This window comes from Passer domesticus, chromosome 6, assembly GCF_036417665.1.
Source record: "Passer domesticus isolate bPasDom1 chromosome 6, bPasDom1.hap1, whole genome shotgun sequence".
Taxonomy (NCBI): Eukaryota; Metazoa; Chordata; class Aves; order Passeriformes; family Passeridae; genus Passer; species Passer domesticus.
In genome coordinates, this window is record NC_087479.1 from 21,831,573 (window position 1) to 21,843,906 (window position 12,334).

General features: G+C 42.2%; 1 protein-coding gene across 13 annotated transcripts in view; it reads right to left on the reverse strand.

Moving 5' to 3' along the window:
- The window catches only part of ADCK1 (aarF domain containing kinase 1), a 73,817-nt gene that overhangs the window by 11,064 nt on the left and 50,419 nt on the right, over positions 1–12,334 (reverse strand). For 12 of the 13 annotated variants that reach the window (XM_064423733.1, XM_064423726.1, XM_064423725.1 and 9 more), the window contains 3 exons: positions 11,572–11,730; positions 7,738–7,896; positions 4,439–4,555 (listed from right to left, as the gene is read on the reverse strand). In XM_064423733.1, the coding sequence (XP_064279803.1) occupies positions 4,439–4,555; positions 7,738–7,896; positions 11,572–11,730 (435 nt within the window). The remainder of the gene's footprint in view (positions 1–4,438; positions 4,556–7,737; positions 7,897–11,571; positions 11,731–12,334) is intronic. The other variant, XM_064423728.1, reaches the window with a different exon arrangement.

Consider the following 12,334-nt stretch of genomic DNA (forward strand, 5'->3'; position numbering starts at 1 on the left):
ACTGAGCATCTCTAAAAACACCAATACACAAGAGTTAGCAAGAAACCTCTTAGAAAAGAAAGAATGCATGCAAATTTGAGTTTATGAGTATTCCTACAGTAAAAAGTAAATAGATTATGATCATGGGTAGCATGATATAATGCAATTAACCAACCAGCTTGGGTTATCTGGGGAAAGTCACTGATACTTCCTGGACTTGTGAGCAAACTGGAGTAGTTCTGGCTCTATGCCTCTAACAGACATGAAGAAGAAGAAAAGCAAAGAAAAAAATACTGTGTCACGGTCCTGTAGAGATGATCTCACTGCCTGCCCCTGATAAGTCCTAGATGAAACTGCCTGATAGGGCATCATCCCTTTCCATCCCACCTCCATCTGTGACTGTCTCTTTAGATCAGGAGCAGATACTAGTCTCTGGCCTTAATTTGGCTGTAATATTTGCCAATTATTTTAAGAGATGGCGACACTAACTTCTATTGATCTCATTAAAAGTAAAGGTCGTTGTGCAGCTCATTTCTCAGGGCTCAATATTACCTCCTCCGGCCAAAATAATAGCATTGATTTTGGAACCTTAATCGAAGGTTAATTGGATTGAAGACTGTATTGGGTTTTTGCTTGCTTTCATTGTTGTTATTACAGCCATTGTCTAAGGTTTTGCTTAATCCTGCTAGGGCAATTCTAGCCAATTAAACTGTGTCAAATTAGCAAAGGGTGTGGATAGAGAATAGCCACAATTTGAAGACTTCTCTGCCTCTGCTCTGAAATGGCTCTGATCCATAATAGATTAGGGTGGTCACACAAGTGATCTGATTTCACACTCTGTGATCCACTTGTGAGGATAAAAGCGCTCTGTCCGGCAGTACTGTTACTATGCAGTGATCTAGCATCACAGCAAGATCATGTCTGAACACACTTGAAGATACAGAAATAGTTTTTAAGACTCCTGGAGTGCACTCCCAGCATGCCCTGTATTCTCTGCTGGGGACTCAGGAAATTATTTTCATGCTCAATGCTCCATCTTCCATGGCATGTAAGTGGGGAGAAATACTCTGATTCACTCAGTCAGGGAACTGAGGGACTAACTCGCCAAGTTTGCACAGATTCTCAAAAGGGCACAGCTAGAGAAGACTAGTCGTTGGTTTTTTATCTCTGTCAGACCCAAAATGACCATGGAGATCATTTCCCCTGGTTTTAAATGAAGTTGTATTTCCTTGGATTTAATGTAAAGCATCTTGTTGAGACTTAAGCAATTGATTGGCATTGATGCTCAATACCAACTTTCAGTAAGAAACAGGTCTGTGTGCAATTTAACTCTTTTACATGGTGTCTGTGCACAGTTCAAAAGCTGAAAATACCAGAGGTCACTACTCCTGCTTATCAGTGCCCTGTGAATTTCACTAAGCTTCAGACTAGATGAAATGTAAGACAATCTGCAAAGAAACCTCTCCCCAGACTAACTCAGTAAGTGCAAAGAGCAAGAATAGCCATTTTCCCTAGAAACAGTGTTCTTCTCTGTGCTCTGCTTCATCTAACACTTGAGTGTTATAAGCACAAATACTTCAGACATGAGAGGTTTCCATTGCTGACAAAAGGATCCCACCCTGGGAAATCCCACTTAAATTTTAGCAGCTACACAGCTACAGCTCCTGACTCTTGGCAGAAGGGTAAATCCCACACTGAAAGCTTATTTCAAATTACAAAGCCGTCAGCTACAGGAAGGTACCAGGCTCTTTATTGAGCTAAGAGATACTGTTTCAGTGCAGAATCCATTTAGTAACAGAAAGAAGGAAACACCACAGTAGGATGGAGTAACAGATGGCAATAATTGTGCACAGTAGCTCATCTTAAGTATCTTAGCTGTTTGCTTTCAATTCTCAGCTGGACAAAACACTTTTCTGACTTCTAAATCAACCATGGCTCATGACCAGGCTCTTAGCAAGCTGAAGTACATGGTATTGTTTCCTTTCCCTGACTCAAATCCAAATCAGGCTGATCATGGGGACTCTTCACTTAGCTACCTGAGCTGGCTGGTTAGTTTGAGGCTATAAAGCACATGAGCATATCTGGAAGATCCACAGGTCCTAGAGCGTGCTGATACAGGAGCCTCTGCAGAGACAGGCAGAGAACTCACAAAGAAGGACACAGAGAACCCATGTGGCAGACCAAAAATAATGTTAAGGTTTTTTATACAAATACAAATGAATCAGGTATAATCAGAATGGATACAAAAGGAATATTTGTGCCATTTGAGATCTTCTTTAAAAATCCATGCTCTAAGAAGCCTTGCTGCCCTTCCTTTCCTCCTGTATACAGTATGCTACAAATCCCTTGAGAGCCCCTCAGTCTAATTTTTCTCTCTTCCCTGCTTACCCACTTCTTCCAAATATACCTTCCCAACCAGGACTACAAATGTTACTGTGTTGTAAAATTGGAAGAGCCCTGTTTCCAGATGCCCCCTTCTTAGCCCTAATATGTTCTAGTCTTCCCTTAAAATTCCTGCCAGCTCATTCTTGGTAACTCCCCTATCCAGATTTCCTTTTCACTGTCAATATCCCAGTTGCATGTTCCTTCTCAGCTACATTACAGTGTACAAGTACACTTGCACATGAATAAGTAACTGTTCCACAGGCAGATATTTCAATGTTTGCACTTGTCTTTAAAAATCAAAGCCTTCTCTGATTAAATGCCATTACAATCCAGCACTTGGACGGATCCAGAGAGATTAATGTGCTTTTGGGCAGCTTTAATGATAATCCTGCTACAGACGGTATTAAGTAAATGTCAGTAACCTGGTTTGAAGGGAGTTTTCACCTCAGGGATCCTTTCCATTTAGAGGAGAGAGGCTCAGCTTGCTTTTCAAGGCTGCATTGTCACAAAAAAGAAATCCTGCTTAGTAAAGACTCCTCTTCCTCCACCCCGTAAAACAAAATGGAGTAAAATGATAGAGGGACTGATAAAATAAATATATTTGAGTGATTTATAGGCAGCTAATGCATCTCTTGAAAGCCAAGATTGCTGTCATATTATAAACCAGGTCACAGTTTTGAAACCTGGGTTGCCATCCCCTCCTCATGCTTCTTTCAGAGTCTGCTGCCTTTTGCTCATCTCCCCACTATGCCATGCAGTCCTTTACCCAGGGCAGCAACAGCAGCAGCCAACAGTTAACCTAGGCAATATTTGTCCCCATCTGCTGCACCTTGCCACAGGAGAAGTCTGGAGTGTGCACTGCCCCTACCTCATCTTACTGTGGCCACAATAACAAATCTCTTTTCCCATCACATGATTCTGTCTAGCTCAGTACTCCTTCCTTTCTACCTTGCTTTGTTGGCAATCAGTAAAAGTTAATCATTAATTTCAGGCAGCAGGGAGAGAAAAGGAAGAAAGAAAATTCAGTCCTAGTCCTACCACTGAGCTGAGTAACATCCTCTACCTGACGGATGGCTGGAACTCTCTAAGGCTTATACTTTGCAGTAGTAGAAGTCTGTTGACAATTTTTTTAAATTACTTCTTAGCTATTCTTTAGAGACTAGCTCAGACTCAGAATAGTACGTGATTTCACTGCTGCATGGATGTATTGTGCCAAGTCATCACAAAACCTTCCCAAAGGCATGGATAAACAAAAAAAATTAGCAAAAATTTTCACCCTACATTGCTCCTATCACAAGCAAAAGCCTCTGCAAGTTAGCACAGTTGTAGAAAAACAGCTAACCTCAGTTTTTCTATCTCCAGCAGTCTGAGGAAATTCAAAGAAAATCCCAGGGAGCTACACACTATGCTAACTACCTCAAACTCAAAATGGATCTGCTGTCTGAGACCTATGAGGAAGCCCACCTCAAAATCAAAACGTAGATATTGCTCAAGAGCTCTTCAGTTAATTCATCAAAACAAGCCCTTCTGACTCCAAAGACCTGAGGAATATTCACTCTTCTATCTGAGCAGGTGAGTTAGATTTCACCTCTGCCTATAGCAAAAGTACAGGATAAATTCACTCAAAGAAACAACTCTCACTTTGGACAGTTGACTTGTCCAGATGAATGGAGCTGACCACATTTTGCTACAGACAGAACTTTTCAAATCTCTCTTAATAACAAAGTCCATGAGATAAAAATAATCAGAAATTGAAGTTGTTCCTTTAGGATAACGGGAACTTCCATCTTGGAACAAAGCATGAGTGTCTTTAATGTAAGAGCATAGCCATCTTTTACTATGTTACCTTGAAGATCTTTCCAGATTTGCAGCCTACAGGAAAGTATTCCTCAAAAGGAATTATGTACTTTTCCAAAGAGCACAAGAACAGAGATCTCTCTGATTGCTCTGTTCATCTGCGTGTACTTATTCTCCTGTCCCATCCCATCCTGTCCTGTCAGCCTCCATTTTGCATCAAGGTCAAAATCAGTTTTGCATTGCTCAGCACGCAATTCAAAGATGGCTGAGAAGCTACCTCATTGACGTTGATGCCATTCCTCTCCATATAGGCCCTGTCGTTCACTTGTCCCCCTTCCATAAACTCCATGAGAAGGACACGCCTTGTGGAGAGCTCCCAGTAGATCCTGGGGACCTGAAACAGAAACAGATGGGTTAGGTCAGGCAACAGCTTGGGAAAGGAAGGAGAATATATCACACAAATCCCAGAAAAGGAGTAAAAATGGAAGCAGCTGAAGCAAGGACTTGGCTTTTTTGATGAGCACAAGGGAGGTAAATCCATCCATCAGCCTCTTCCACAGGACAGCAGCAATGTGTAGAAGGATAATACACCAATTCAACTACACTAGGATCTGATCTCATGCAACATTTCTGACCACGCTCTACAGGATTCTGACCACCTCCCATTCCCAGTGATGTCTGAGATACCTTTCTTACCTGCTCTGCAGCTCCTCTAGCTGGGCTGTTTAACTAGTACCTATTGCAAGTTTCTGAATCATCCACTCAGCTCCTTTAGACAGGAACTGCATCTTGTTTGCTATGCACAGGGTCCACTTATGCAGCTTTAAAAATTACAAGCCATCGTCATAAATTGTATCTCCGCAGTGCCCCTTGGAACACGAATGCCTTTGAGCTGACAAACCCTGCATACTTAGGCCATCTGCAATTGAACTGGGAGAAAAATCGAGTGTCACAAATAAGGGACTTGTCACAGAAACCCTGTGAGACCCTTAATTATCTTAATGCCAACAACACAGTAATGAGTGTAAAATGTCAAAGCAGTTTTCATTCAAGCTGTGGTAGATCAAGCTTAGTGAGGTACCAGAGAAGAGGTCTGGTGCCATCCAGGGAGGCAGTGACAAAAGTGTCACTCAGGCTGGCTCCCCATTTTCCAGCCTCCCTCTCCAGACAAATTTCTCCCATGCTGAAGTCTCTATTGTCAAGAGCAATTTTGCCGAATTCCCTTTCGAAATTCCTCATGTTATTGTCCTCAGTCTGCCCATATCTGCTTTTGCACATGGGTGAAGCCACATATGTATGTTCTAGCAAAGACATAAGGGAGCTCCACTCACTCTCATTATTGCCCCCCATTACTATCACAGACATAACAATTTTGGATCATACAAATAGTAAGCCAGCTGTGCAGTCCCCTCTCCTCACCCTCCTGACTCAGCCATGGACTCAGGAGCAGCACCTCAGGGCAGGACAGGAAGAGGTAAGAGGTGTTGTCCATCAACTGACCAAAACCAGGGGATAACCAGCCAGCTCATCATAGCTCCTAAACATGCAGCATTTGTTGCTTTTAACTATTGACAATATCCCAGTCCCTTACAAACTAGCAGCTTCCCTCCTGTTCCTGTCCTAGAGAGACCACTTCTACTTTACCATGTGTGTGCCCCTTTAGATCAAAGGCTCCTTTGCTGAGCAATTTCAGTGTCCCTCAGTCCCATCATTCAACACTCTTGGTACACTTTGCATGTGAACCTTGCTTAGACTTTGATGCTATAGATCCACTATGAGCAAGGAAGATTCAGACACTCACAGCCTTCCCAGCTTATCTGCATGCCCATTCTTTGCAGTCAGAATGGTGAGAAAGCCTGCTAACTCCAAAACTAACAGCTCCCATCCCATGGAGCTCACGGATCCCTTAGCTCACTTCTGATGACACTCAGTCCTGTCTCAGGAGTTACATGGGCAAGTCAGTGGGCTGGTAAAGCACTATTCATGCTCTCGGAGATGCCTCTCTCAATCACAGCCAAATTCTTCAGTGTTTTTTTTAATTACTCACAGATGTTTGGCTCTAATGCTTGTGTGTGGAAATAATTTATCTCTGGTTTTAAAAGCTCAAACAGGTTCACAGCACAAAATCTACTTCTCAGCTTTCGAGCATGTTTTGGAAAATTTATGATACAGAAGTCCAATTCTTCTGCTGCTTTTAGGTGATGAACACATCTCTGAATTGGCAAGTCAGACGGGAGGATCCATTATTTAGCCATCTCAAGTCTTTTGTTATTGTTACACATATTGATATAATGATAGCTCCTTACCCCAGCAAGGAAGTGATTGGCCATCTCCATGGGGATTTACTTCACAGTATGCTACTTACAGCTGCAATGGACACACTCTCTAAGGTGCATCACTTCTGATAAGCGCCCACTCACCAAAACCACTGGCCTCTGGCCTTCCATGTGGTGCCTTTTAGCTGTCTGTGTCTATGGGAAGGCCACTGCTGCCACCAGGCTCCAAAAGGACTTCTCCAAAGCTGGCATTAGGCAACATGGAATTACATCTCTTACATGGAAGGAGCAAGGAAAAATGGATATATCAGCCTATAAAGCCTAACTAAAACTCACCTTATTTCAGACCTCTGTCATCTTGAGACTTCTGCATAAACAGGAGGGGACAAGCTCATTTAGAAGTGTGTATCCACAAAGGTCCACAGGATGTGTTTTTTGATGCTTTTTTGTATGTGCCATGGGCAGAGTGACATCAGTGACTGCAACCATGGCACTATGCGTGTTTCCAGAAAGCACACACTGGAGGCTTGAGTCCCTTGTATGTCAGCAAAAGATTTCTGAATGTGGGACTTTGAAGATGTGGCCTTATGTCTTTACAAGACTGAAATGTGTACATGTCTGGTTGTACTTGAGACATTTATCAGTGACATAAGTATGTGGCAGGGGAGGTGGGCTAAAAGTATCAGTGGGAAGACCACACATGAGTGCAATTTGGCTGCTGTATGAAGTAACATGAATGCACTAGCCATAGATGTGTATAAAGGATAAATGTCCAATTCTAGGGTGAGAAAGTGCTTTTTTGCAGTAGGAAGGACTCATGTGAATATGCTTCTTCCTGAGATACAAGATTTCCTCAATACTACTTGACATCATCAGTTTCAGTCTAGCTTTTCTATGTCCATTTCTTGCCCTAGTTGAGATAGAGCCCAAGGAAAGGTACCACCAGATGGCTCAGTAAAGAATGGCAAATTCACAGTCTTTGAACAAGTCCAAAACAAAAATTAAAATGAAATTCAGAAAGAAAACTCGGGAAAACGAGCAGCAGGCTCCAGAGACTGCTGGTCCCAAGCCACCACTCCTGATCCAACAGAGTGCATTCAGTAGGAAACAAACAAGGAGAAAGCATGTCTCAGAGCATTTTCTGGTCTGTATTAGCAGAGCAGTCTAGGATGAACAACACAGAAGAGCTGAACTCCATTTTCCCTCCTTACGGTTCCTCCACTTGGTGAATGAGGGGCATAAGACACGGAAAGGGAGACTATAAATGCACATACATAGAGAGAAATATGTGTTTCCTCACCTTCAGGAAGTCAAAGTTTTTGAGCATATGAGCAACCTTCTCAGCATTTCTGCCTTCATTGAGGAAATCCAGCTCCAAGGGCAGATTCTTCTTTGCTTCTTCCACCAGCCACATGAACTCAAAATCTGGAAAAATCTGCTTCACAACTAAGAGGAGAACCTGAGAACAAGGAAACAGACAATCAGTTGCATCCTGGCTCCAAAGCCACACAGCTACATACAGTGCTGTTTTGATAGGATCATTCCATGTAACTTACAGATAAGAAAAACAAGTGCTTTTAGGGTTCCTGCAGTATCACAACACAGTGTCATGCCTTGGTCATGTAACCCAAATTCTGACCAACACTACCACAGAGAAAGGCACATCTAGGAGTTAAATAATGGCACACACATCATTTGCTGCCTAGAAGTAAGAGAACAAAGCTCTGGAGAAGAGACCACAAGGCCAGATCTCACCAAGGGTGTTGTCCTGGAGCAACTATCCTCTGAGTCCTATAATTCTACAAGTCATCCTCTGGCTTCATTTGAACAGCTCTCAGATAATGTAGACAAGGAAGATCTAAAGTAAGGCTTGTCACCTCTGTTTCTTCTTCCCCTGCTGAGCACAGAAAATCCTCTGGGCAGTTCAAAGAAGACAGTGGAGTTTGGATACAGAAAGTAGGCTACAGATCTTTAAATAACACTTCTGGTGGAGCTCAGAGGGCACGTTGCTCTTCAGCATCAGGCAAAGCCATTCTTACAAGGCTGAGGAGGTATTTCCCAAGTATCCTACATTCACCACATGGAGTGCCCTTCTTCTTAAAGAGATTAGATATTCAGCAAGACAGCACCTTGAAAATCCCAGCCAAAAAGTTCCTTGAAACATTTGATTGAAGCAACATTTAAGGGGTGAGTGAATCAACATTACACCATTGGATGGCATAATCAAAGCTGCAGAGCAGCCAAGTATGCTTTCTGTTCATACAAAGGGACAGTTTCTCCACCAGAGCTGCAAATTCACACAAACTGACAATTTGGACCACACCTTAAGGAAAATTTTTTTTTGGCTGCAACAGAGTCATAAAACAAGTAAAAAAACCATAAAAATAGAATGCACTTTGTTGTCTTTATTTCACCTGTTCTGCACATCCATCTGGAAACAGAAACAGGCTTTTAAATGTGTGTTATTGCACAGTTTCTCCTTCTCAATCTCCACCACTGGGGTGGGAACTCCTGTGCTGCAGAAGGAACATTTAAAGTACACACAGAAAGCTGCTATCATTGAAATGTATGACAAAAATAAATTTATGAGCCATCACTGCTCCTGTTCAGTTGTGTGACAACATTTGTTCTCCACCCCGTCTCAACTTCTCTTATCTAAATGTCAGTTGCAAACTCAATGTTCCTTTAAAAATGTAATCACCAGGTTCTAGACACTATTGAATTGTATTTTTTACGGTTATATCTAGAGACATAAATCCTTTCAAATTTATGTCACCCAAATGAAATGTAACCAGTGATCTTCATGAACATGAACACAAACTTCATAGATTCTCCAAGATTATTTCATTGGTGCCTGATGTGAGAAAATTCAGGCATTTTTTCACTTTCTTCAAGTGCTCTTTTCAATCAATTTACCAACTTTACTATCAGCAGGGACATCCTAACAAGTATTTTGCCTACCGCTTTTCTGACACCTGTCTAACATATTGTCTTGAAATAATTATTGATATATAGAGAGCAGTGAAGTATCTCTCTCTGGGTTTATCAGATACTGTACTGATTTTTAAAGAGTCAGCATTGATGCTATGAAACCTCAAGTGAATTTAGGAATTTTCCAGCTACATTTTCTTGTTCAGATTCTTTCCCATCAATCTCTAGATAAGACCATCTCCATCAATATTTAAATCAACCTCTTTACCTAGCTGCAATGTCTGTCTGATTCTTAAAGGACCAGAACATTAACGCATGTGATCTGGCTTTCTATGCAGTCTACAAAAACAGTCCCACACAAAGACACGATGCATGTAAGCCAAGACTCCACAAGAGATACCTTTCAAAAACAAAACTGCACGTGTCACCTTCTGAGCTACTTTTCCATACATGTGCATATACAACACGAGAATGGTAAACCAGACTGTCTGTACAAGAAGGACAGTACTAAACTACCAAAAGAAAATACACTGGTTTATTTTCAAATTTCCCAGAGGGAAATGTTTAAAGCCAGAAAAGACAGGAATCATTCTAAAATAATTTGTTTAAATGTCTCTTACCATTATAATCAGCAATCACAGCAACATGGTGTGAGGAGGTATTTTCCTGTGATATCCACTATTAGAAGAGCAAATGACCCAAGGTAAACGCAGGTTTTGGGTCATTCATACAGAATCCTCTTATTGACCTGATCCCATACTCTTTCATCACCTGCCCATTCTTAATCCATGACTGCTCTTTGTCTGCCATCTTGTTTTGGGAGGGAGAGAAGGATGTCATAAGCCCTCTGAGAAGTGCTGTGCACATAATGACTCACAGAAGCAAATTAATTGGGCAGACCATTGCATTGAGTCTTGGAGAAGATCTGAATCAAACTCAAATTTACAGCTGGACCCAAAGCCAGTTCCAACAGTTCTGTGTTCTTGAACCAGCACTGAAACAGACTGATCCTATCTCACTGGGAGATCTCTATGAGTTCAAATTAAATACTCAACTGCAAACTTATGTGCCCCAGCTGGAACCAGCTGTGCTTCTATGCAGACTAGCCAGAATTGCTCAAAGCAGGGTATTTTAACTGCCTAAAGAAGCTTTAGTTACACGGTGCTCTGAGAAGTTGCTGGCAGAATCTTCGATTTATGATCTTCTGTGATGGAGAAATGTGTTACTGCACCAGCAATACCCTCCAAACACTCATCAGAACTCCTCAGCTTAAGCTTCCCCTCTCTAGTACCATGGACCTACCTGTCTGCCAATTAATGTGCACTTACTGTATGTACAGACATATATATATATATATTATTAGGAGAGCAAAAAGCTTTAGTGTTACCACTTACAGACCTAATCCTTCCCATCTCCTCCACCACAGCCCTGTCCATTTGGTGTTCTATACTATATCACTGGCATCTTTGTCAGTTGCAATGCAGTACAGTGCTGCAGTTTATTTCCAGTTCCTCCTTGCTAGACTTAGAAGTTTGTGAAAAGCTACAGCACTGCACTGGGAAATAAGAGTGGTATCTACCATTCAGGAGAGGAACAGGAGCTAGGCATTGAAACTTATTCCTAGCTCCTAGCTGAATCCCTCATTTGTGTATTTGCCCCTGTTAAGTGACCCTCTCTGTTTTTGGTTCTACCATGAATCAGTTCAGCATTAAGCAGCTGATCAAGAAACAAAACTGAATCATAGCAACCTCAACCACTGTTGAATCCACACCAGAATTTAATGAAAAACATGCTAATCATGAACAATGATTTTCCTTGACCACACAGGCCTGACTACAAGAGATCAGCTAATGGTCCCTGAGACCAGTTAATGGGCACACAGGCTGAAAAGAGACTTCAGGACTCACCCTCTATTTCTTAAGTCTTATATGGACTTCCTATAATGTCATTCATCTTTACCTGTCTTCTCCTTCTGCCCTCCTTTCTTCTTACCCTGTTGTTCAGTCTCTCTGTCCATACAATCACCAGCACTCCAATCCTCACCAATTTTTTTTATTAATCCTGTAAGACAGCACTGATCTCTGTGGAGGTTTCAAAGCCACAGGTTGGTGTTGTTATACCTGCTTACACCATAGATAAACGTGGTCCCCATACACTTCAATGGCAATTATTCTCTACGTTTGAAGTCAACATGTAATTTTACCTCCATGAGCAAAATATCCTTGGAGCTCTGAGCTTGGACCTTGGGGTGCTGGATTTTCACTGCCACCGTTCTCCCATCCTGTAGCACTGCTTTGTGTACCTGGGCTAGTGATGCTGCTCCCAAGGGAGTGTCCTCAAAACTCATAAACAGCTCTTTTATCTGCCAAGAGAAGAGAAAGAGGCATCAGCTTGGGATAACAGAGGCCATGGTCAGGAAAGCCCTGCCCACAGGCCAGAGAGTTCATCTGCCAAAGCTAGGCAGACTCAGCCCTTTCATACTTCTTCTGTCCCCCCTCTTAGCCTTGTCATTGTTTTGGCCTCTGAGTGAAGCCTGCCAAACACAAAAGTGCCCTGGAGATACTCTGCTTATGGAAACCTGTGACAGAGTCCCAGCAGCACATTTCATCTTGGACTTGTAGTGGCCAAGCAGTGTGTGAGAGACTTCTTCAGGCTGTGGTGAAGATGGCTTCAAGTGATTATGGTGAGCATCCCGGGTGCAGAAGTCAACAGCTGCTCCTTTGCATGTATTTCTTTTGCAGATATTTAATACCACCTACCATCACCCCTGAAACCTGCCAGTTTGTATTCCTGTGCATTGCAGCAGCAGCAAGCTTACTTGGTGAAAACTAGCACATGACTGGGGAGCAGTGGTTAAGGGCTGCATTCAGGGCAAGGGGACAAAAATTGCTGTTTCAACCATGATAACTTGGCCTGAAAACGTGTTTAATGTAATGGACTTTGCCACACCTTCCATAAAAGTAACC